Consider the following 25621-nt stretch of genomic DNA (forward strand, 5'->3'; position numbering starts at 1 on the left):
TGGACACATGACTAAGGCTACTTTCTTAAAACAAGTTTTTTAAACAAAGAATCTGCTAATTGGAGTTCCCTGGCTTATATTCTATATAAGCCACACCTATAATTCATAGTCTACAATTTCTAGTCTTAGCTTCTTTAAAACAGGAGTGACATTTGTTTGATACCCACAGAGGAATCTCAGTGCAGAATCTTTCTACATTTTTATAATTTTTCTCAGTCTTTTGCAGTTGTCTCACCCACACTCAATTCAAAGGCATTTCTTTTTTTAGGAATTTGCCTTTTCCAATATAGTCAACTTAGTTTTTATTCCAACAACTATGCTTTCTTTTGTGCTCCTATTTCAATCATTCATGTAATATTTAATTAAATGATGTAAGCAAAACACTGAATACAACAGCACAAAAAAGTTTTAGAACAAATGTACCTGATCCTTTTAAGCCTGCATCTCAGCTAGAGAGAGCCAGGGAGTAGGTGAGCAGAGCAGAGGCCCACTAGCTTGGGGCATTCAGTCTGCCTTGGGCATTAGACTGTTACAGGGGAGTGGAGAGGCTGGCTTCTGTGGTGAGTTGGTTAAAGGAGGGTCAGTTAAGAGAGCTGCTACTGTGATTTAGCACTTACTCCTGGCACTGGCTTGATTGACATGGGATGGTAAAAAGAACACAGGTTAGAAGGTCCTAGTCCTGGCTTTTCAACCATCAGCTATAATTATAATAACCCGTGCCCTACTGCCTACCTCACAGAGTTGTGAGAATCAAATGGGATACTCTAGGTGGAAGTCCTTTTAAAATCCAAGTTGCTGTTGATCTCTAAGCCTCTCTGCAGTCCCTCTGCTGGTCGTCCTTGGATTGGGGCAGGGGTGGGAAAAACGCAGAAGCTCAGTGTGGCTTGTGAACATGACATTGACTAGAACTGACTCATGATATTCCCTGGATGTAAAAATGAATGCAATGAAAGAGATACAGTCCAGTAAGATACAGCAACAGTCCTCCATTAGCTAAGCGGTCCCTCGGGGGCTTGACAGTCTCTGGCGCACCAGAGAAAGGATGCCCGCAGCCCTGCACTTGTAATTTAACACTAATGGCAGGATGGCAAGGAGCGCTGCGTGCAGACACTGTCTACAGCAGGGAGCTTAACACCACACTGGAGCTGGCCCTTCTTCTTTCCATAACTTCACAGGATCGTCTTACATCTATTTTGCTTTTCTCCAAGTTGGGGCAAACACAGGTTGCCACCCACATCAGAGAACTCTGTGTTTTCGTTCATGGTTAACTGGCTTGATTGGTAAAATACTCAGACAAGAAGCAATTATGAGCTGTGTTTTAGAAAATTACGCCCAACTAACAGAAAGATTATGCCAAACAATCTGTGAAAGACGTTTGGGTTTGGGGTGGGGGAGTTTTGTAGAGCAAACATTCTGCGATAATGGTGTAAAGGCAACGAGGGGGAAGGCCCCAAAATGAAACATTTGTTTTCTCAAACTGTGCAGTCAGAAACGCAAATGTGCAAGAGCACCAGAAAAGATTCATTGTGGTCCCTGATGAGAAGTGCACGAAGCCTCCTGCATCAGACACGCATCCTCATCACCATCAGATAATATTTATTAAGCCTCTCATTCTCCTGTGCATTTATGTGCAGCTGAGTGCGGCCCCGTAATGGCTCTGTGACTTATGATGGTAACTAAGGTTTGATATAAAACCCCGTGGTCTGAAGACATCACGGACCCAGGGCTTTTGTTCACCCTCTGTTAAGATGGAGCACTCTTGCAGCTGCGAAAAGCAAGGTGAAAGCAAAAAATTTATACACTTTTTAAAAAAAATGTGCTTTTAGTAGACAGAGAAAAATATTCTAGAAAATAGAGGAAAACCAAGTAGACTAATAGTGATGATGACTGTGACGATTACTATTGATAACAGCCTCCATTGATAATGATCCCATCTGCATTTTACTGAATACTCCCAAGGATCCAAACGACCTTCTGAGGGGGCGCTCCCCTTTTGTACAGATCAGGAGACGAGGGCTCCGAGAGGCTGGGACTTGCCCAGGTTTCCACACCTTGGGGTGGTTGTGCTGAAGTTTGAGCCTGGTCTCTTCAACTCCAAATCCCATGCATGTTGACTGTGCCAGACACAGTACCTCCCATAATCCTTAGATCACGTCTTGGAAATAGTTCTTGTTATCCTGCTGACTGCTGAGGAAGGTTCTGAGAGGGGCAGTAATAAGCCGGGGACAGAGTCGGCTCAGGCAGCCTAAATTCAACAGAGTGGCTGACACGGGGTACACAGCACTAGGGGGTCCTCCTAAGCCTCACCGAGAAACCAGAGCAACTTATATAAATGTGGCTTCTGTCAGAAGTCAGAGGTCAGGCCAAGCCTGGTGGTTTTTGCTCCCCTGAGAGCCTCAAAGGTGAGCACCTCTCATGTCATACCTGAGGTCCCTGTAGCAGAGGGACAGGCAGGGGACAGCCACTCTGGAGAAAACTCCTACAACGTCTACTCTGTGCCTACCATCCTGAGCTCCCTCTCTAGACAGCCTCATCCGTGATATGACTTCTCTTGGGCCTCAAAGATGAGAGGTGCAGGGGAGGGGAGCCCTTCATTGAACCTCAGCACCAAGAGAACCAGAGCCCTTGGCTCAAGCACAAGGCAGAGCCTATTATTCCAGGAGGCACGGTTGCTAGAAGTCCTAAGGATAAAAGGTCAGCAGGGGATACAAGAAATTGGATTTATTTATAGTTATGTGATCTAAGTGTGCTCAGAGGTATTCACGTAGGCTACCCAGAACAAGAGAGCATATTTATAGCCAAGATGGTGCAGACATCCTATTCCTTTTTATTAAGCATGTTTATTACCCAGCAATTAGGTTAAGCAATTGTCCAACTGCTGAATTACTGTCCCTCCGATAGGCCAGCCTCGCTGCCCTCTGGACCACAGGTGCAGGTGGCCTAATGGCTCTTCACAGAATGCACTGAGGGGGCCTCGTCTTCCCATCCCCATCCTTAAGTTGTTATTCTCATATTTTGAGAAAAGTGGTAAAAAAAAAAAATGTTTAGGAGAAGACATCATAAATGGATAATTATAAAAATTGGTTCAACCTAAGGCCCACTTCTTGGGGGTCCACACCCTGTATATTACCCAAATTCATTTCCTGGATGACTTTGGTGTAAAGGTCACCAAATGCCCCATCAGTACAGGCTCCTTCTGTCTCATGGTCAACAAAGATGAACCAGGAGGATAAAATAATGATAAAAATAATTACTGTGCTGGAGGCTCGGTGACTGTGCTGAGGAATTTGTTTAATTATCACCACCCTCCTAGGTGGTAGTGCTCATTATTCCCATATTATAGATGATGAATCCAAGGATTAAGAAGATTAAACTAGTCTCCATTGTAGTCCACAGGAAGGTTTGATTTTATTGTAGCAAGAAGCCTGGCCCTTCAGTATTCTCTACTCTTAAGCACAACAGCCTCTTTTTCTTAAAAAAGCAACTTTGAGAACTAACCATGCTGCTGGTGGCCGATTGTCTGCATGATCCCTTGTTGAGCATTGGCAGTCGATGCTGTATTTTGTTCAAGCTGTATTACCTTAAAGTGAGCTTGGTTTTGGAGCAAAGCAAATGATGGTGTTGCCTCCATGCTCCATAGGACCTCAGAATCACTAAGGGCTACCCTTCACCCCCATTATAATGTAGAGGGTGTCGTGCTGGGGCAGAGAATAGGGGGGACAACAGGTGAAACCTGGAGCAAATGCATGTTGCCAGGCAGCAAGAATGGCTTCCAGTTGTGGCACTGCGATGACCATGACCCAGCAAAAGACACCCAAATGCGGTTGGGACAGACAGCCTTAAATTATTTCCAAGCAACACCAAATTTCAACTAGAAATATTTTGGAGCTGACGAAGAAGGGGGAGGCAGCTAGGAAACTAAGTGAGAGGCAGAGAAAAGAAGGCTCAGATCATTTCAGGGCAACCCAAGAGAGGAGTTCTAGCCGTTGCAGGTGACGTCTGCCCCAGCTTACTCACTGGGTCGGTAGTTCCAAGTCAGCTTCCCCACCATTCACAGAAAAGGCACCACTGTTTATAACACAGAGTGGAAATGAGCCAAGAGCCCCAAGTCCCTGGGCTGCACCCCAGAAAGGAAGGAGCCTGGCCACATGGGACTTCCCCTGACTATCGCCATTTCTGTGTAACAGAAACAGGGCTCTGAGCCAGAGCCAGTCTGCCCAAGAACCACTCTGCACCCAAGGGTCCTGGGACTGTATTCTCAAGGTGTGCTGCATGTGTTCCTTGGTAACCGTGTTTGTGCACCTGGCCCAGGGCCTCCTCTTTTATTGACTTCAGTAGTCCGACAACATGTCCCTGGAAAACCTCAGAAATTCAATAACAAGAACTCTAATTCCAGCGACAATGTGAGATAGTGCCTTCTCTCCACTGCTACATGCTAATATTTTCATTACTCGTAATGATAGTATACAATTATATTAGAATGTAGGGCTCCTCATTTTACCACTCACTTCACAGAATGATGAAGTATGCGGTATCTGGAGGCAATAAGGGACTGTGTTAGAGTGAGGAGGGGGTTGAAGCGATGTGATAAAACGAGCCATCTGTAAAATGAGGAACCTTCTCAAGACAGACCCAATTTACTCTCTGTTCCTGTTGAAGCTCTTCTGGCCTAGCTGGTGTTCACCTTGTGCTTGGTAAATAGGCTTATTCCAGCTATAGGAAATTAGGGATAAAGGAGAAAAAAAAGGAGAAAAATTATAACCCAGAGATACTGCACTCTGTGTGCTTAATTTGGAGGGCTTTGTGATTGAGAAAAATAGATGCCACGATCTGCCTTTGTTGAAAAGGTGACATCTGGGTTCATTAAAGGTGTGCAATAGATTTTGATAAAGGCTATTTTTCTAAGTCATTAAATTGGTTTTTAGGAACTTTACACTCTCCTTCATTTGAACAATTATTAAACTATAAAATAGAATTGCACAATTGCTAAAACCGTAATCTGAAATTTTACAGCCAGCTATAAAATGCTATATTATTAAACTATACTGAAGATGCTCAAGCCCATTACAACTTTTTAAATGAATTATAAAACCCTTTACTGCTGATAAAACAATCTTAAATTACAGTATTGTGTATTCTAACAATACGTTGAACTAAAGTTTGTTACAATGCAAACATGCCAATCACAAAGAAATCATTAGTTGAATTCAGTTTGCAGAAGCCTGAAATCTGATAGCATCTGATTCAGCAAGGCAGGGAGCACCTGATGCCTGCAGGCGGGGTGGGACAGATCATCCTACATGGGAGGGGTCTTTCTCCACGTTCCTTCCATCACAGGACTAGCCAAGAGTCAGAGCCTCACGTGTTCAAAGGCTGCACAAAGGACACTTACCAGAACCCTGGGGATTGAGGAAAGGCTTGTGGTAATAGCAAATTTTTCCCCTTAAAGTCACCCCATAAGGGAGATTTTTAAAATGTCAGATGTTTAGTTATTGAGTACCTGCCCCTTCCACATATGTTATGAGCTGAACTGTGTCCCTCCAAAATTTACATGTTGAAGCCCTAACCCCTGGTACCTCAGAATGCGACTGTATTTGGAAACTGGGCCTTTAAAGAGGTGATTAAGTTAAAATGAGGCCCTTAGGGTGGGCCCTAATCCAACCTGACTGGTGTCTTTACAAGAAGAGGAAATTTAGACACAGAGAGACATCAGGGATGTGCACACACAGAGGAAAGCCATGTGAGGACACAGCAAGAAGGCACACACGTGCAAGCCAAGGAGGGAGGCCTCAGGAGAAACCAAACCTGCCGACACCTTGATCTTGGACTTCCAGTCTCTGGAATGGTGAGAAATAAATTTCTGTTGTTTAAGCCAACCACTCTGTGGTATTCTTTTATGGAAGCCCGTGCAAACGAATACACTGTACAACTTACACTCTGTGATATAGGGTGATATGCATACCTACCTACCATGAAGCCTGGCCCCCAAGATGAAATTACTATTTTTTGGTACCAGCTATACCCCGCAAGCTTCCAGTTCCGGTAGGGTTTGAATACACAACTGAAAATGCATTTAGGCATTCTGGATTGGGTGGCAAACTTAACAGGGTAATACCCAATTTCGAGCTCTGAATTCAAGCACTCTCCTGGATGAAGGACTTTGAAAACGCTCTATAAGCAGTTATTTCAAAAGGTTTTTACAACAGCCTCTTTCCTCCCAGGGTTAACGTGGGTGGATTCTGGGATGCAGCTTCCCTCTGAGCTCATCTGCTGGCACCTGGAGACAGGAAGATTAAGCCCCAGGAGGCCAGTGGCAGCCTCTCCACGCTGGAGTAGCCAGGCCCATCACACAGGGCCCTGGGACCACTTGGCAGCCAGGTCCAGTGTGAGCGCTGAGGCTTCCAGGGGAGCGCAGAAGCAGCCTCGGGGGGTACTCTGCAGCTCAGCACTTCTACTAAGGGAAGACCCCCCACAGCTCATTTCTCCCAGAGTGGGTAAATAAGCTTGCAATGAGCAGGAGACCATTAGGCAAAGGAAATGCTGGGTGTAGCCAAGATTTTTTTTTTTTTTTTTAATGAGACCAAAACCACAGTGGGTGCTAGAAAACACTCAGAATAATACACAGAAATGATGGAATACATCACAGAATATACAAAAATACACAGAAGTGTAATACACAGAAATGATGGAAACCTCAAAAAGACCAAAGACCACAAATAACACGCAGCAGCAAGACTGTTTTCTTAAACGAAAGGCTCAGGAAATGGCATCCGTGTTGCCATAGTCATTTAGATTCAGCGCATGTGCTGAGGGCTCAGAGTTGACATGTCTGACACTAGCCATACAATCCCACTCAATCCCCATTCCTCCTAAAACTCCTCCATCCTCAAAGTCCACGTGTGAGAAACTTGACTGTTTTGGTATAAACACTTCCATCACCTCTGGTGGTGGGGCAAAAGTCTTCTTTGAAATGTCACCTGTAGGGTACTGTCCAGGGTGCTGGACAGGTAAAAGCATCACTCAGAAGAAGGTGAGGGTGTGAGTCCAAAGGCCATGGACTCCTTCAGGTCTCTGGACAATGAGAACCAGGGCAAGAGCCTCAGTTAACACCACCTGTGATATTATCCACAGGTCCCACTCTGGGGGGAGTGTGGCCTTGGGAAAAATAATTTAAATGTTCCCAAATGGGCATCTGGTGGTAACTGCAGCCCCTTTTCACTGTCCAATGCACCAGTCTGCTTTTCCATCTCCTTAAGCTGCTTACCACGTAAGGAGGAGAAAACCTGAAAAGACTCTCCAAGGCCTCCAGGCCTCCATTTCCCTTGCTAGTGGGAAGGAAAGGGGGTCTTTGAAGCAGCCCTCATTTCCTGGGCAGTGATCCTCAACCAGGGGCGATTCTTCCTCCCAGGGGACATGTAGCTCCGTCTGGGGACATTTTTGATTACCACAATTGGGGAAAAGTGCTACTGGCATTTAATGGGTAGAGGCGAGGGGTGCTGTTAAACATCCTACAATGCACAGGACAGTCCCCATCACAAATAGGGCCAAGGTTGAGTAAGCCTGACCTGGAGGAACTGTTCGATTCATAGTCAAGAGGTGACTAAACAATCCTTTTTGAAGTTTCCAACATTAGCATAGAGGTGAACAGCCCGCCTTCTGCAAAAAATGCCAGGGAAGCAAGTGACTTCCCATGGAGAAGCATAGGACTCCAAATTACATTTCAAAACCACCACTCTGACAAGGCCTCACCTTTTCTTATCCATAACAAGTCTACTCTATAGGGGCAAAGCCCCACAGGCTACCAAGACTAGAAAAGCCACTGGAAAACAGGACCCAGGGCCAGTGATATCCAAGTGCCATGAAACTTACAAATAATAAATCTTACATAGTACCATCTCTGAGTTGGGCACTGCTCCCACCATACTTTCCATGCAGGGTCACATTTAATCCTTGTAACACCCCAGGAGGCTCTACTACTGTCATCCTCATTTCATAGATGAGGAAGTCGAGGCAGAGAGGATAAGTAATTTGCCCAAGGTTTCATGGCTGGTAAGTGGTGAAGTGAGCCCATGCTCAAAATTTCAACTCCAGCTTCCTTATGAGAAGTTTCACAGTTTGTCCCTAGAATTAAAATTAGAATTTGACTAGCTTTTGTTCCTGGTTCCTGGGAGATAATCTCTAAATCCTTGGAAGTTCTTGAGTAATAGGAGTGTTTTGTTATTCATGAGCCCTTTGGATCATACCTGAATTTATGTAATGAGATGAGTCAGGATGGGGGCTGGTCACCAGAAAGACCAACCGTGGGTCAAGGGGTTGGGGCTTTGAGCCCAACCTCTTGACCTCCAGGGAGCAAGGAGAGGTGGAATACTGTGTTGAATTACAGGTCCAATGGCTCAATCATGCCTGGATAATGAAACTTCAATTAAAACTCTGGTTACTGAGCTCGGTGGAGCTTCATGGTTGGTGAACACATCAATGTGCCGGGAGGATGATGTACTTTGGTTCCACAGGGAGAGGGCACAGAAGTTCTCCACTGGAGACCCTCCAGACCTCAGCCTAAGTACCTCTCCATTTGCCTAGTCCTTATCTGTACCCTTTATAATAAAACTCTAATATAAGTATAGCACTTGCTTGAGTTCTGAGTTGTTCTAGCAAACTGAACCTGAGCGGGTCATGCGAACCCCTGAATTTGTAGCTAGTTGGTGAGAAGTGCAGGTGGAATCTGTGCCAATTCCAGGTGGGTTAGCGTCAGAATTGAGTTGTATTGCAGGGCACCAGTTGGTGTCAGAATAAGCATCATTACCTTTCTTTATGCTAGTTCATGAACCATTCTGGCACCTCAATCTGCCAGATGTTCAACAAGAATTTAGGGACTGATTTAATCCATATTGAATGAATAATGTTAACCAAAAACAAAAAGGTAACGTGCTCTGATTTAGGTAAAACAGTGTAGCCTTTAAAACACATAGAGGGGGAAAAAAGCTACTCTCTATTTCTCCTCTCTTGATGAAGCCTCTCTGTGTCTCAGGTCTATTGTCTGAAAAATGGAAATAATAATAGTACTGACCTCATGAGGTTACTATGAGGATTAAATGATTTAATATATATATATAATGTGCTTAGGACAGTACTCGACTCATGGGATGTGCTATATGCACATTTGCTTTATTAATACCAAACTATAAAAAGCAGAGGTGATGCAAGTTATCAGAGCAAATAGTTTTGCGATCTGTCATATGATTAGATAGTTTATAATGTTTCCCAAAGTGAGGTTTGGGGACTACTGGTGTATATGACATTATTTAGGTGGCATACAAACATTTTTTATTGTCTTAGTTTTAATGTTTATATATTGATTTTAACATATAGAGAGCTAGCACATTGACTCACATGTTTCACATATGTTATTAACAGCTTTGGATGAGTCTAAAAACGGTAGTGTGTATATAAATAAGTATATCTAGTAATTAAGTTTAAAGATAAATATTAAGCCAATCATAGTACCAGTGGAATGCAGATATGGAAGAGGCTGCGAAATCCTCATCTTTGAGGCTAAGAGGTGGGCCTGGTTCTCAAACACCACCTTTTCTGCAACTAAGAGTATTTCCTGTTTACAGTTGTGTCACCTCTTCCCAATGTCAGCACTGGTTAGAGATGTGGCAACGGCCTCTGGCAGACAGGCCCCCTCTGGTGCCCAGGCTGGACTAAGATCTGACTATTGTCACAGCTCCAAGTCACGGCACCAAGAAGCTGATGGTTAGGATGAGGCTCCCAGGACACTCCTTCGGGGCATGGAGAGATGGAGTTTGGACCAGTTCTAACCCCTCAAGACTGGCTCCTTTTTTTATTGCATTTTTTGTTTCCCTTCCTTGTTGGCCTGGTGTCCAAAGAACATCTCCTCCCTTCCCCTCCTTCCTTGGGACTTTCTACAATGACTACGTCTTAGAACTGGCATGATATCCCTCGGTTCAAACCCCTTTTTACAAATTAAGAGAGTAAAATTTGAAGAGCTCCATTTTTTCCCCTCTTCGGCCCCAGCCCCTGGGACCAGCCAGTCCTTTAAAGCCCCGGTGTCCAGAGTTAAAGCTCTAACACATCTCATCAATCATGGTAGGAGTGGCAGCTACTTACCAAGTGCAGAGGGTTGGCCAGTCTTGCTGGGCCCTTTGCACAATGGCACTAGTTCTTTAATCCTCATAACAAACCCAACAAGTGGGTGATATTTTACAGCAGACATTCAGAGAAACTAAGAAACATGCCCCAGGTCCCAGAGCAACAGGAAGTGAGCTGGGCTTCTCACTCAGGTCCAAACAACTCCAAAGCTCACGTTCTTTCCAGCAAACAGACTCATAGGCTGTCAACCACGGTTGAAAAGAAAGTGTTGAGGAGGTGCCCGCAGGGTAGCTCTGCCCGCTGGAAGGGTGGAGTGAGTATAGGGGATAAGCATCCTCAGGCCTGGTGTGGAAATAAGTACCTCCCTCTCCCCTTCCAGCTTCTTGCCCTCCCACCAGTCATCCTGTGCAAAATCCCACCACCCTGGCCTTGCTCTCAAGCGCCTCTTCTCTAGTGGAAGATTAACGGGACGCCAAAGCACCCCATTGCTCTGCTAGCATAAATTGCAAGGAAAACATTTAGAATATTGATTAAGTGCTTCATGCTAGAAGATTTAAATTTACCTCATGTATTTCCAGGATTAGCTGACATAATGGGGTCAGTCTACTGGCACAAATGATTTACAGCACACCCATTGGCAACTTTCCTTTTAAAACTCAACACTTAAAATTTTCACTTGGTCACAGCCAGAGGAGTCCTGAGTATTTAGCAGGTTGGATAATTGCCCTCCTGCCACATCCAGACTTTTGGGGTTTGGCCCTGGGAAGAGTCTCAAAATAACTTCCAGTCTGGTCTGGCCCTATCCGATACAAATGGACTTCATTTAGGTCTCATGAGGTACTGGGGCAGTGGAGGGTGTACTGTTCTTCCGGGATGAAAGGTCTTGTTTCAGATACAGATTACTTTCGATATGCTAACACAGTATTCTAATATTCAATATTCAAATTCAATATTCGAACAGTACTCTAAGATGCAGAAGTTAAACGGATTGTGTTCAAGACGGGCAAATGCCGCCTGCCCTTTGCCCCTCCTACCAATCTGCAAACATTGTGCCACACCCTACAAGCTTCAAACCATACTCTTCAAAGAGAAGGGACTGGATTGAGGCTTTCCCAGCAGGCCAGGGAGGTGTGGACCTAGACTGAAATCCAGTGGATGTTGCAGGTTCTCTGCTCCAGGAAAGATGCCCACCGCCACAGCCCACAGAGGGCCAGCAGTGTCCCCACTGTGGGACCATTAGGGTTAGCATGATCTGACCACCAAAGTAAAGGATGAAATTGTTGAGGCGGGAAGGGGACAGGTGGCCTCTACACTGCTTATTTTAGCAGTAAGCATTCTTTCAAAGGCTATCCATTTGGACCCTGCTCACATCTTTTAAGACTAAGAAAGCTGCTTTGTGAGTTCCTTTCTAGAATGCTGCCTCATAAGTCCCATTAAGATGAGGAGAGGAACTTGAGATCTACAACAGCTGGCCCTCCATGCCTCACCCACAGATATGTTTTATTTCGCTCACAAAAAAGCTGACTTTGAATACGGCTTGCACTGTTCACTAGGGCTCCCACCAACTGCCCATAACTATCCTATGTTCATCATGCCTTGGCTCTGAGCGTGTGCCCTGATCTGTCAGACTTTCTCCTCTCAATCATCCATCACATCTCTTTGGGGGAAAGGGGCAGAGGCGGCGAAACTTTCTCAGGGATCCTCAGCCCTAGTCCCAAGGCTGTATTTCTCAGTCTTGATAACTCTATTTGACCATGGAAATCAGGGTCTTACAAACCCCACTTAAGAGGTCTTCACTTCATGCTACCAGAGTTAAGCAGTGTACAATGATGCAAAATAGAGATTTTTTCCAACACTTACACCTTCCAAGCATATTTAAATAAGCGACAAGTACAATCCACTTAATTTAAATATCCTGAGATTTTTCCAGCTACCAGACCACTCAAGTGCACAGAAGATGAAATAATTGGTAGAATTTTTAATGTTTCTCTGTTTGTCATGTGACCATTTTGTACAAGTCAAAGGGATATGCCAACAATAGCACAGCCTGTGTCACACTTGTTACTGATATGACTGCCAATTAATCCTGACATGGGAGCTTGGCGGGTTACCGAAAACCTGGTATTTTATCACCTCAGGGAGTTAGCACTTGGACATTTCTATGACATTTTAGACTAATCAATCAACTTTCCTTTTTTAATGCTGAGCCTTTCATAGGAACTGTAGATGAGCCCTATATGCCCCACACCCAAGGCCACCCATTTCCCCCAACAGAATTGTGTTTGGTTTGTTGATAATTACACTTTGAAGCTGACTTCTGAAAATGTTTATTCATTTCTTCCCTTCCAAGTGGGAAATCTATCTCAAATGTTAAGACAGAAACTCAAGTCCCTGAGAGTTTTCTCATATTATTCTATATTTTAAAATATTACAAGAGGGTGCTTCTCAAGGGAAGTGAACTTTAGAGCTGCCAAAGATAGTTGACTTTCTCCAAATCTGTAACCAATGGATCCCAAGCTGCTTTAAGTCAGTTCTATTCTGAGTAATGACACACGCGGCTGGGACAAACGCCATTCTAAGATATTTCTAGGACCCCCTGGCAAACGGTAATTTATCTGGAGACAGCCAGGCAGGCAAAGGAAGGACAGATGGGGAGAATGAGTCTCTTGGGAGCCCTACAACGAAGCAAGAGTCCTAAATCAGCACCGGGGACCATGTTCTCCCGGGCTAAGGCCCATCTCTCACCACTCACTCATTCCCCCGATCCTCTGGCCTCCAATGATTCTTTCAACCATTCTTAATATAGGTCATCCTAAAGAGATCATCAAGCTGCAAAGAGTTTTGTGGGCAAACTTTCAGTCCTTCCACTATACCCTGTTTCCTGGAACTATGGCATGAAGAAGCCCAGCCTGAAGTATGAGCTTTGTGTTTTCCCATCATTCGAATTACTGCCTTCAGGAAGAACTGGGGCATACGGCTTCTCAAAACCAGCTTCTCCTTTCCTCCTTTTCTATTCTTTTCTACCCCCAGCTTTATTGAGGTACAATTGACAAATAAAAACGGAATATGTTTAAGGCGTACGACGTGATGTTTTGATATACGCATGCATTATGAAAGGTCTACCACAGTCAAGCTAATTAACCTATTATCCATCATCTCACATAGTTACCATTTTTTAGGGTGTGAGAACAAATAAGATCTACTCTCTTAGCAAATTTCAAGTAGACAATACAGTATCGTTAACTATGATCACCATGCTATACATGAGATCGCCAGATCTTATTCATCCTGCATACCTGAAACTTTGTACCCTTTGACCAATATCTCCCCATTTCCCTCACCCCCTAGCTTCTGGAACCACCATTCTACTCTTTGCTTCTAAGAGTTTGATCTTTTTAGATGCCATATGTAAGTGAGATCACGAACCTAGGGGACATTATGCTAAGTGAAATAAGCCAGACACAGAAAGACAAATACTGCATGATCTCCTTTTCTATTTTTTTTACTTCCTCCTCTCTGTCCATTCCTAATCCAAAGAAAGAGCCCAAGTTGTCCTAGGTCATGGAACAAGACAAAAGCAGACTTGTATCGGAGCCAGAAATCCCAGCCGCACCAGAAAGTTTCTGTGTGATCTTAGTTAAGTCACTCGCCTTTCCCTGCCTCAGGTGCCTCATGTGTAAAAGGGAAGGGTGTCTGCCATACTTGACTCATGGGCTGCTGTGAGGAGTAAAGGGCACAAAGCATGTGAAATGTTTTGAAAAATAAAATATACCATACACCTGTTAGTGCTAACTCACACCAGTGTTCCCAAGCAAGGCACACCACCACCATCCATCTGTTGTCAAGGGACCAAGTGGCCAAATGACTTGGGATCAGACATCACATGTGTCATTTTCAAAGCACCATTCTGGAGTGTTTACTCTGTCTCAAGCACTGAAGCATCACCCCATTGAATCCTCTCAACTCGACCAGCTGGGCCATCCTCGCATTTTCTAGATGAGGAAGCTGAGGCTTGGAGAGGCCGTGATGCTGGTGAGGACAAGAGCCGGGTCTGAACACACACTTGGCTGCAGAGTCCACGCCCTCATCTCCTGCCTCACGTGTGCAAAAATGGGCTCAAGCAGGTAGTCATCTTAGGAGGAAAGGTGAGGTTTTGTGGAACTCCGAAGGGCTCCCTGGAAGTGAAATGCTGCTTAGCTCCAAGATATGTGGATTCTGTGTGTCATAGAGAAGAGAGGTGTGGTTGCCCCTCGTTCCTCGGTAGTCCCACACCTCTATTTCCCCCTCTGCCCAGAAGTTAAATGGCAGCCCTGAGATAAACATCATCCTTTAGTTTTACTTTGCTGTATTTGAGGCAGAGTTCCTAACACTAATACAGGTGAAGGAAAGGCACCGCGTCTGGGGAAGAGAGCTCATGTGTCCCCTGACGCTGCCAGGGCAACCCTGCAGTGGTACAGAGTCCTCCTTGCAGGGAGGGGTGGTTGGGCAGATCTGTGTTGGAGGCCAAATATCATGTGGCCAAGCCATGCACTGCACCACAGGAAGCCAAAGTCAGGTGCTGTGACCTGGGCGGGGCGGGGAGTAGGGACGTGGGGAGAACACGTAAGGAGAATTCCTTACGGCTGACAGACTCCTCTCTCATGGGGGAAACTAATTTCATGGAGTTTCCAGGGATGACTGTTCTTCTGAGATATCATCTATTACCTTAGTCTGATCTTCCAAAGATGTTGACAAGCTGCATCTTGCCTACTATTTGTAAATTCCCTGAGGAGAAAAATCTTTTTTGAATGCCTATCTCCACAAACTTTCCAAAACACAGAATGAGCTTAATAAACAGGCTGAACACTGCCTCTGCAGTCATGGTCTGTGCACGCAGACACGTGTAGAGAAGAACCTGGTTTTGCTGCAGCCAGATCTTGCCTCTTCTATGGGTCAGTGACCACCTCCGGCCCACTGTTATCACCTTATGATAACAGGGTCCTATCCCTCATCTGGCCACTTGTCTTTTCTGACACTAGAATCTGAGTGGACCCAACGAGAACAGAAGGCTGACCTAGGAGGAAGTGGAATGCTGAGCACTGGCCAGAGATAAAGAAGAGACTCTGTCTCTGTGGTGCTTAGTCTGGCTCTAGACCCCCCTCTAACCAGCTGGGGGACTTTGTACAAGTCACTTCCCCTCCCTGAACCGCAGGATGCAGTTCTAACTGCTGTAGGATGGAGCAGTTAGATGCCACAGTATTCCCCAAGCCTCCTCTGAGTTCCAGCATCTTCTGCACAGTGCTTTGGAGACGGAAGTACTCACAAAATGCTTTAGCAGTATGAAGAACATCTGGTTGACCCTAGGCAGTGTGGCTTCCCTACCTGCCTTCTCCTTAGTGTTGTGTGTGTGAGTGTGTCTGAGGGTGTGTGTTGGGGGTTGGAGACCCTGAAGGACAGAGGACGGAGACCAAAGCTCAGATGAATGGCACGTAGGATATCCAAGAGGAAGAGGGAAGACATTAGGGACGAGAAGATAGCAAGCACATCGGAAGTGGAAAACTGCCCCAATACTTTCTAGGGAACAAAGTGGGTTGTGAGTCAAGAAGGTAGTTGGCGAAAGGTTTCTGGTGAGCATTCTGGTGAGGCTGATCCTTGGCGAGGGCAGGGGTGGGGGAGCGAAGGGATGATGTACTCCAGTGACAAGTGTGAGGTGACATCACAGTGCCTGGCACACGTCCCCTTCCCTAGCACGGCAGGAGGCAGAAGTCACCATGTGGTCTCCATTACCCCAAAAATACAGGAAGAACCATGAAAAGAACACGAGGCTCCTGGATTCCCAGTGCTGGTTCTGTGACTCACCAGCTCTGCAGGCTCCAGCAAAAGTGTGACTTCACCGAGCCCCCGTGTCCTCAAAGGAAAGAACAAGCTTCTAATACTATAATAACGGCATCCCCCCAACAGCCATCAGGAGGATAACATCCAGAGATGTAAAGTGTGTGAAAATACTTCATGAACATATTAACATGTAATATCTTGCCAAATAGCTGAATACTCATTACTATGAAAAAAATCAATAAAAAGGCAGAATAAACACTCTGCTTGACTAAATGTCATTGTGGTTCTGCCCTTGGAGATCTGGATTAAGCCCAGAAAAGTTTCTTGGCCATTCTCACTGGGCTCTATTCACCTGAGGGGTTTGCAGGGCAGCTCCTCACAGCTCCTCTTACTGTGGAAGAGTACTTTCTTCTGCTTTCTGAAGAAGGAATCTATACCAGACTCTACATTTGTGTTAATGCTTCACTAGTAACACTGTCTCTGGTTCATCTTTAGAGTTAAATACTCCAGGTTAAGTTTAAATGGCAGAGCTCCTTTCTTTTCAATATGCTGCTTGTAGAGAACACAGAATAAGCATAGTAAATAAATAAATAGCCAACTCAACTCTACCGCCCCACAAGCAGAAAGCTTAAGGATTCACCTGTCCAGCCACTTCACTTTATAGGTGAAGACACCAAGGCCAGATACAAGTGCCTTAACCAAAGCCACGCCCCTAGTAAACGGCAGAGTCAGTACCAGAGTCCTTCTTTCTCTCCACTCTATTACACTTCCCAATCTCCTTTTATCATGGTTAAAATGCACTTTGAAAATTCAAACCCGAGCAGTATTTGCCATCTATCTCTAAATGCATCTCAGAAAAGAAGTCTGTGTTCCCCCCAGAAGTGAGCTCCAACAGGGAGTTTGACCCCCACTCTTACCTGTAAATTTGCACAAGGTGGTAAAACATGAGTGGGGATCTCATTCTCAGACCCTGCTGGCCCCAGGGGCTTGTTCTTGACCCGGAAGGCTGTGGTGGTGGTGGCAGTGGTGGTCTGAACAGGCAGGGCTGGCTGCCACACAGTCACATCGGAGCCATTGCCAAAGGCTTGAATTGCATTTTCTGCAGTAAAACAGGAGGAAATCCAATTTCAAAGTCAAGCAGCAAATGTAACAGACAGGATACATGAAGCCAGAGAGGCTCACTAGAAATTCTGATCGCAGCACTGGACTTCTCTGAACAAAACCCATCCATCCATCTACCCTACAATTGCTGAGAGCCAGCCATTGGCTCAAAAATCGATTCATTCATTAAACACTGAGCTGGACACTTAGCTATGCTCCAAGTGCAACAAATATTTACTGTGCTCTTATTTATGTGCCAGGTGCTAAGCAAGATTCTTGCCCTAAAATACTCATCATTTGAACCCTTTGAAACTCAGCCTTGGACCTGTTATTTGGGATTACAGTCACTGTCCCATCTTCCAAGAAAATCCTTGTGCTCCATCAAAATGCTATACTAAAAGCAAACTAACTAATACCTTTTTTTTTTTTAAAGGACAGCATCTCTAATTATGAGACTGAGGCGACTCAGTGGCATTCACACTAGTTTCACAGCCAGTAAAATGAAACAGCAAAAACACGTGATTCACTACCGCAGAGCACCTACTATGTTCAAAGTACAAATGCAACCAGTTTCTTTAAAAGAAAAATCTACCCCCAACCTTATCAATATATAGGGAAAATTTAAGTAAGATTATTTTTTCCCTTTCTGCTCCCAGTCTTCCAAACAAAATCTACATAATTAGGTAAGAGCAGCCCTGCTTAAATGAAAAGTTTAACATGTAAAACTTGAAAAGCTTATTACAATTTCATGGGATTAGCTTGTTTTTATGGCAAGAGTAAATTGGTTGCGTGTTGTTCCCCTTCCCAAACTGAATAAAAAACAGTTTTTAATCAGGTCTTCAGGGATTTGGCCTGGATTTAGGAATTTTTTATTTCATATTCATTGTATAAGAAATCAAACTCCTCCATTTGGGACCTGAATGTGCAAATTGTTAATATATAACTCTTAGCTGGCATTTTTCGATGTACAAGACAGAATAATTTAAGCCTAATCTTCCTCTTAGAAGTGACATTTTGTTCTAAAGTTGTTATCCTTTAAGTTCAGCAAATTGGAAGCTTGTTTTTTAAAACTTTACATCTTTTAGGCTGCAAGAAACAGCTTCGAAGTAATATAAATGCTTTTTATGCTCCTAGCCATGTTACATGGCTTAATGGGTGGGTGTAGGTAGAATATAAAGAAAGGGGTACATGGCAAACCAGTTTCCTTGAATGACCCAGAACAACAACAACAACAAAAAATACCAGTCTTCCCTGTTCTTGTTAAGACACGTAGATGCAGGAGACCCTTGCCACTGATTGAAACTACCTGTGCTTTCCAGTGAGTCTGCTTTGCCTCTTGGGAGTCTGTTCACCTGCTCACTCATTCATTCAAATGTCAATGGAACATCCACTAAGTGCCAGGTACTGCTCTGTGCTGGGGATACAGCAGTGAAGAGCAATGACAGCAACAAAAGACAAAAGGCCTTGCCCTCATGGAGGTCACATTCTAGTTGGGGAGGCAAATAAGTAAAATACACAATACATTAGGTCGTGAGAAATGCTTGGAGAAAAATGAAGCAGAGGTGGGGTACAGAGGGCAATGGGGTGGGAGTGGGGAGCTGCAGTTTAGAGGAAGTGGTCCAGGGAGGCGAAGGTGGCATCTGAACAAAGACTTGAGTGACAGTAACTGATATCTCCACTTCCACCTCATTCTTCTCTCTTCCCTTCACATCTGTCATGTACTTGGGTTAAAATAACTGTTTCCTCCCCAATAACCAGAAGTAACCAATAGGTTGAAGCTGTGTTCACAATTGAGGAATTTGGGAGAGGTTTGGTTAATCTGAAGGGAGCAGAATTGGGTTATTGCATTCAGGTTGGAATCTACAAATTCCAATTCCTTCTACTCTAGGGCCTTCTGCAAGAGTCTGAATTTAGAGTCCGGTGTCTTTGGTATGCTGTGCCTCTTCTAATCAAAGTATAAATGGAATGACTCTGAAAAATTCTGGCTGGCTTTAGTCCCTGTTGAAGACCAAATGCATTTATTTTTATTGAAAAGTCATTAGCAATAAGATACCAGACTATTCTCCCTTCACCAAAATATTATTAAGCAGGGACAACTTTAATTTCTCTGTGAGGGAGCAGTTTTCCAACCAGCATGATGAGTATAATCTTTTCTCATGCTGATCTCTATTGTCATTGCTTTATCTTCATTAAAACTTGTATTCTGCCAGAAGAACATGCAGGATGTGAAAAAGAATATATATAACTATAATTTTTTTTAAAGTCAAGACTGAACGAGAGGCTCAACGTGTGGTTCCATGGTATGCCCAATGTCTTAGTAAATGTCTCTGTATTTGAGACTTGTTTTGAGGGTTTGAATTTCACTTAAGTGTCCAAAAGCTCCTCTTAGATTTAAGATGATCAGAGCGTTTGGTTACAGCCACATTACTGAAGTACCTAGTGAGAAAATCACTCAGATTTGTCTTTTCAACAAAGGAAACAATGACGAGGTTTTAGAAGTAACACTTAAAACTTTCCCATGTGCACATGGTAAATTGTTAGCTAATTCTTCAGAAATCAGTCACTATTGAGCAGAGCATCATGGAGAAATTGTCACTTGAGAAAACGGCTCTCAGAGGGGTGGCTGAACCTTGATTTCTAGAAATGTGGTCCACACCTCCCACCAGGAAGTCACACCTGGTCCCTTATGTTCAGGCATATGTTCTTGTCCAGTGGGCCCTTCAGTATCAGGCACAACTCAAAAGCCCTCCGGAACGGGGGCTGCAGAAGAAGGAACTCAGGCTTTGGATCCTATCTCTGGCATGAGTGGCCCATGTGAATATCAGCCATTCACTCAATTGTGAAATGGAGATAATAAAACCTATATGTCCTAGGAGTCTTGTGCAGATTACAGTAAACAAGATAATGTATATATTACACTCCCTATAGAGTTTGTTTGCACACACAGAAGGCACCCAATAAATTAATGGTGGCTGCCACCAAATGTCAGTAAGCTACTCAAGCATTCCAGCTGGATCATCACCTCAAGTGAGCACATCTCGGTGGAAAGAAAGGAGACCTGGCACAGCGCTTTTGGAGTTCGTCTGATAAATGCCACTGTTCACACCAGTACATTTCTCTCTATCCCTCTCCCTTTGGAAAACATGTTTGCAAATTGCCTAAAGGACACTGCAATATTAATCCATACTGTTTCCAAGGAGTCCCCACTCCGCCCCGCCCCAAGATATCGTCTCCCGGGATAACCAACATCCTGAGGCTCCTGGCTACATTGTCAGCTTATCCCACTCAAGAAGTGTTGCTTCTCTGAGCCAACCCTGAACATCTAGGGAGCTGTTGACATTAACATTCTAATTTTTCTCAGAGAGCCCTTGGAGGTCTACCCCCATCTAATTTGTCTGAGCTTCTCACATTGTATATTCTACCCAGGATTCAAGAACCTTTGGAACAGACTGCGCTGGTTGCCAAGATCAAAATTTGATCTGTGGGTAGCAGTGTTCTTTCCCACATAATGTGCCCTCAGTTAGTTGAATCTCTTGCTCTCTCAGGCCTTTGGATTCACAGTCTTGGCAGCACCCAGTTCCTCACTTGCTCCGTTCCCTGCTGCATTATACAGTGTGGCCAAAAGGAGCTGGGTTCACCACCAGTGATCAGGAAAAAAGGACAGAGAGATAGAGAAGGCAGACACAAGAAACACGAAAGTACAGCTTGAGCTTAGAGAGAAAAATGTTTGTGTTTTTGTTTCCTACTTTTTTTTAACTCACTAAGGCATGTATTGTCCTTGAAGAAATTCAAAAATTTCAAGCACTCTTCCAGGTCATTCCCACTGTTGTTGCAGTCACACCATGGGGCCACGCTGAGGCTACTGGAGTCTATGTAGTTGGGAGTCATGACTGTACCTAAAAGAGTAAAAATAAGGTGTTTTATTTTTTGTGTGATGATATAGACTTTTCTATTGCCTAAAAAGAAACAAATGTTCCTCCGACGGCAGTTGCACCGTGGATAATTACAAACATTGTGTTTGCTGAGTGGGAAATTATGTTGAGCAGTGCATTTTCTTGGCAATTTATCTTGAGCACATAAAATAATTTACAAATTTACTTAAAAAATTATAACAGAACTTGAGCTGCACTTAGGATATTTTTTTTCTGCACAAATGGTATGGATGTCATGGAGTAGGAGAGAATTAACTTAGAATGCATGAGTTGCCAAATCCCTTGCATTTTCTTGAAAATGTCAATAATCTTCACAAATAGATAGAACTGGTTTTACATATCTTAAAAATCCTTTTAGGACTTTGAATCTGCTTCCCTCAGAAGCAAATGGCTTCTTCAGAGCAACACAGGGAAGCTTAGAAGCTATCCTTATGGGTTACCCCACATCCTGAAGGTATATAACAAGGCCTCCGCTCACCAGACTCAATTGATTTCAAATCTTCAAAGCTGTGAAGGAATTGGAAACAAACAGTGGAAATTCTCTAAGCTAATGGCTCCTAGAGTATTGTCTAAATAGTCCTCAAAAGCCCTCAAAGAAATGCCGGGTGGTCTCTCTGGCCTACATCTTCCTGTATTCATGTTTTCCTGATGAGTTCTGTACTGGCACAAATAAACAATGCATTTATACTTAACACAACCCAAATGTCTTCCTTTGGGTGGCTCACACCAGGCAACACCTACTCATGCCAAGAAGCCTTCTGTTTTTACATATTTTTCGGAAGTAAGTAATAGGCTGTCAGTAATCCACAGGATATATTTGGTTCAGAAACAGAAAAAAAATTTCTTGGTAAGGTCTTCTGGGTCAAGGGCACGTCTTCTTTGCGCTACATTCCTTACTGACTTGAGCAAAGTAATATCCCATTATACCTCGGGATGAGAACTTCAACCCACAGTAGACAGGGAGCTCCCAACTTTGGGTGAGAAAGAAACAGGCACCCTAAACACTTATCAAAGAGGTTAAAGTATGTCTACTAAGCACCCATTGTATGCCTGTCACCCTAGTGGATCTCCGACATATGGAAGAAGTAGAAATAAGCTTTGTCCCGAAAGAAGTTGGAACCCAATGACCAGCGTGGAGGGAGAGATCCGGGCCCAAGAGAGAAATAAATTTTGGTCCGTAGAATGCATTGCCTCAACCAGTTATTCCCTTAAATGATGAGGATTTCATCATCGTCAGGTATGTAACAGTTCACCTTGGCCACTCATGGAGAATCTAATGAACATGTACACCTAGAAGGATATGGACTAAGGTGTTAATATCGATTATATCTAGGAGTAGGGTTGTAGATCTGTAACACTGTCTCCTTTGGGTTTCTCTGTATTTTTTTTAACTTTTTACAACGAGCATGTCTTCATTACTTCTGTTATTTCTTAAACTTGTAATTCCACAGTTGATAAGTAATCCCTACTAGGGACTAAGTTATTTAAGGAAAGGAGAAAGTGCATGTAAATTTGGAATACTGACTTAAGGAAGATACATTCATCGGACATATCCATCGGAATGGTCAATAACTGGTGAAAGGTATTACCCAAGAGAGCACAGGTATCCTTTCAAAAAAAGTTGGGAGGAGTGTGCAGGGACCTGTAATTTCCTGCATTAAGTACCCTCATCGATTTTCCCAGTGGCTCTGGCTGAAGACACTCTGGTGACAAAGAATTTAGTGCCGTCATTCTTGGTGGGAAGTTCTTCCTGCCTGGTGACTTGTGTGATCCTGGCAGGAACTCACACCCTGGCTGAGCCATCAGTTTCTGACAACGGTGATTTCCCTCACCCCTCCACAGCCTTCACTACGTGTTCGTTCTCAAATGTCAAGCGTTGACAGAGCCCTGCCACCAAGGCTTCTGCAGTCTCCTGGAGCACCCGCCTTGCCTCCTGCCTGCTCTGTTTACCCACAGGCACAAATGTGCCCCACTTCTGGCTCTCTTCCAACTCACCGGTGCCTTGTCTAATTGCACTGTTCTCCTGAATGCTGAGAACCTGGTTCTTCTAAAGTCTCAGGTTTCAAAAGACAGAAAATGCTTTTTCTGCTATATCTGTTCTCAGAAAAATAATTTAGGCTAAATCACTCCCTGCACACCAGGAGCTGAATTACCAAGAATATTAATGGTGAGAAGGACCCCAGTATTTAGGGGTTTTCTTTCCAAAGGGCCATTTCTGGGAAACAGCCTTTTTGATTTCCCCAGACTGAATGACTTCCACATTCCCTTAATTCAATTAACTTGGTTTGACTCGCTCTCCTCTTCCACAACCACGCTTTTCTCCTACTTTTGTTCTGTGTGGTCAGTTCTCCAACTGAGACGCTTCATAGGTCTTGACACTTGCCATCTTCCTTCTCTTTAATAAGCCCTGCCTCTTGCCTTTGCTTTGTGCCTCTGTTATCCTCTTTTCTCCTCTTTTTGCAGGTGAGTCCTAAAGGGCTTACTATCAAACTCCCAGCCCAGAGGCTTCCTGGGAGATTTTTACTCTCACAGATGGCGGCAGGCTACAATGGAAAGAGTCTGTGAGTGTCTGTAAACCAGACTTTCCTCCCATCCCGCTTCTCCCCGATCTTACCAATAAGCCCTGAGTATGCGAGGAGGCAGTCAGCGTAGTTTTCCTTTAGACAGCTGCTGACAGACCTTGACTCCGGCTGGCAGTTGGTAAAAAAATCTGCAAGGCGAGATCTGTAATAAGAAGAAAGGGATGGGGAGTGTGCTTTAAAATACCCTAAGCCTCTGGACAGATATAACTCTTCTTTATTCCTTTGTGGATATGCCTTTTTCCACCCCCCAAAATATAGAAAGCATAAACTCTTAAAACGTTAGCATCCTCTCTAATACAACCCCCAACCGTCTGTTCCCTTATCCAGCCCTCGCCCACCTGTGTGTCTGCTTATTTGCAGAGAAGTCTTCAGGGCCTATAACTGGAGAAATCTAGATGCTCTGAAGTTTCTATTCAATATTTATTTCTGACTAGACTTATTTGCATCTTTAGGAAATATGCTTCTCTACATATTCACTGGAGATCCACACTGGGAAAATATTTACTTTATACAGCAACATGTCCCTGGCATCAAAATAGGCTCCTACAGCCCATCTGCTCCCATAATTCCTACTGGCTTTAAAAATACATGTATCTGTCTTGTAAGTCATCTCTCATCCACCAGCCCAGGGGGCAGTGATTTATTCCAGCCAAGTGACACTGAGGAGAAGCTTTCCTTTCGGGAACTGAAGGGAAAGGCAAGAGGGACAGGTGAGGCTCACTTTGGCCATGGTTTCGCCGTCTCGGGTGTGGTGGGCTTGTGGTTGGAGGTGGTGCCTAGAGGGTCCGCTGATCACAGTGCAGCACCTGGGTGGTGGTAAAGCTGCAGAGACGCGGAAGTGTAGAGGGGCCACAGACACGCTGGTCTGGGGAGGAAGAGGGCTCTCTGTGGCCAGCTGGCTGTTTTTCAATCTGAAGGGGATATTGTTGGAGAAATTCTGAATGAAAGCTGGCCACCTCTGAGGTCATCTCAGCAGACAACAGCTCTGTTTCGATGTGAAGAACACAATGGACTTCAAGAGAATTTAAACACTCTGGCAACTATGGGAGACAATGGATGGCTGTCTCAGTTTTCTTCTCTTGAGCTCACTCGAGCCGGCGGCCAGCATACCCAGCGCTGTTTTTCACTTCTTTCCACTCAAGAAACTGTATTTACGCGGCATGGTTTATGACATAAACAAGCTTCCGTGAGTGGGGCAGAGCAAGGTAGGATGTGTGGCGATCACAAAGATTTGTGAAAGGCCTAGAGGAAGCCCAGATGTGTCCCTTTACTACAACTTTCACTAGAAGGGGATTAAAAAGCCTGATAAAATTATCTGAATTCACAGCACACTGCGAAGGCTGCACAGTGTTCATGCGGGATTGGTTTCTTCTTGAACCCTTGTAAACAAGGTGTGTCTGAGCCTCCATATCTGCACTGATCTGTGCGCTCCGTATGTCGTGTGCCTGGTTCCATCTCTGTGAATCCCCGGGGCAAGGGCTGGAGCTCTGCTTTATTTTCTCTGCACAGCACCTGACACTCCTCAGAGGGGCCCTTTATAACGCTGCTCAAGCAGGGCCATGTGCTGAAGCTAAGTGGCTTGGCAAAATCCTCCAAATGAGGCTGTGCATGTGCCTGTGTGTGTGCCTGGATCTCTCCACAGTCGGAGCTAGTTGGTGTTTTCTGACTGTAATCGAACACACTGAAGGGCATAAAACCTGGCCACTTTCTGTAGCCTGGTTAAAGGATTTATTCTTCGGAGGAAATCCCTAAAGGTGGCTCAGGCTTACTCAACTAGCTCAAATGGCATCCAGCTTGGATTGAGTGTTAATTTCAGAAGAATTTTCCTGGTCATGAAAGTTAATGATCTAGGGAACTCGGCTTCTAAGTTTGCAAAGGCCAACCGTGGTTCAGGCAGCTGGGGTTCCAGTTCTGCACACAACCTGAGCAGCTCTCTGACCTGGCAGTCCTGCGCTCCTGGCCCGTCCTCCAGAGACAGAGGAAAGGTGGCTCTGACTCCTTGTCTCCTGTTTCTCCTCATCTCTCGAGCAGACTTTTAACTGAACAGCACCGTGATATGGATTACTGTCCTTCAGTGCG

The 25621-nt window shown here is 44.5% G+C and overlaps 1 protein-coding gene across 1 annotated transcript in view; it reads right to left on the reverse strand.

The window, feature by feature from the left end:
- The window catches only part of GFRA1 (GDNF family receptor alpha 1), a 207645-nt gene that overhangs the window by 10041 nt on the left and 171983 nt on the right, over nt 1-25621 (reverse strand). Inside the window, exons 6-8 of the mRNA XM_058544077.1 lie at nt 23575-23684; nt 20790-20924; nt 16845-17026 (exon numbers count right to left, since the gene is read on the reverse strand). Coding sequence (XP_058400060.1) covers nt 16845-17026; nt 20790-20924; nt 23575-23684 — 427 coding nt within the window. The remainder of the gene's footprint in view (nt 1-16844; nt 17027-20789; nt 20925-23574; nt 23685-25621) is intronic.

The sequence above is a fragment of the Diceros bicornis genome, chromosome 6 (assembly GCF_020826845.1).
Source record: "Diceros bicornis minor isolate mBicDic1 chromosome 6, mDicBic1.mat.cur, whole genome shotgun sequence".
Classification (NCBI taxonomy): domain Eukaryota; kingdom Metazoa; phylum Chordata; class Mammalia; order Perissodactyla; family Rhinocerotidae; genus Diceros; species Diceros bicornis.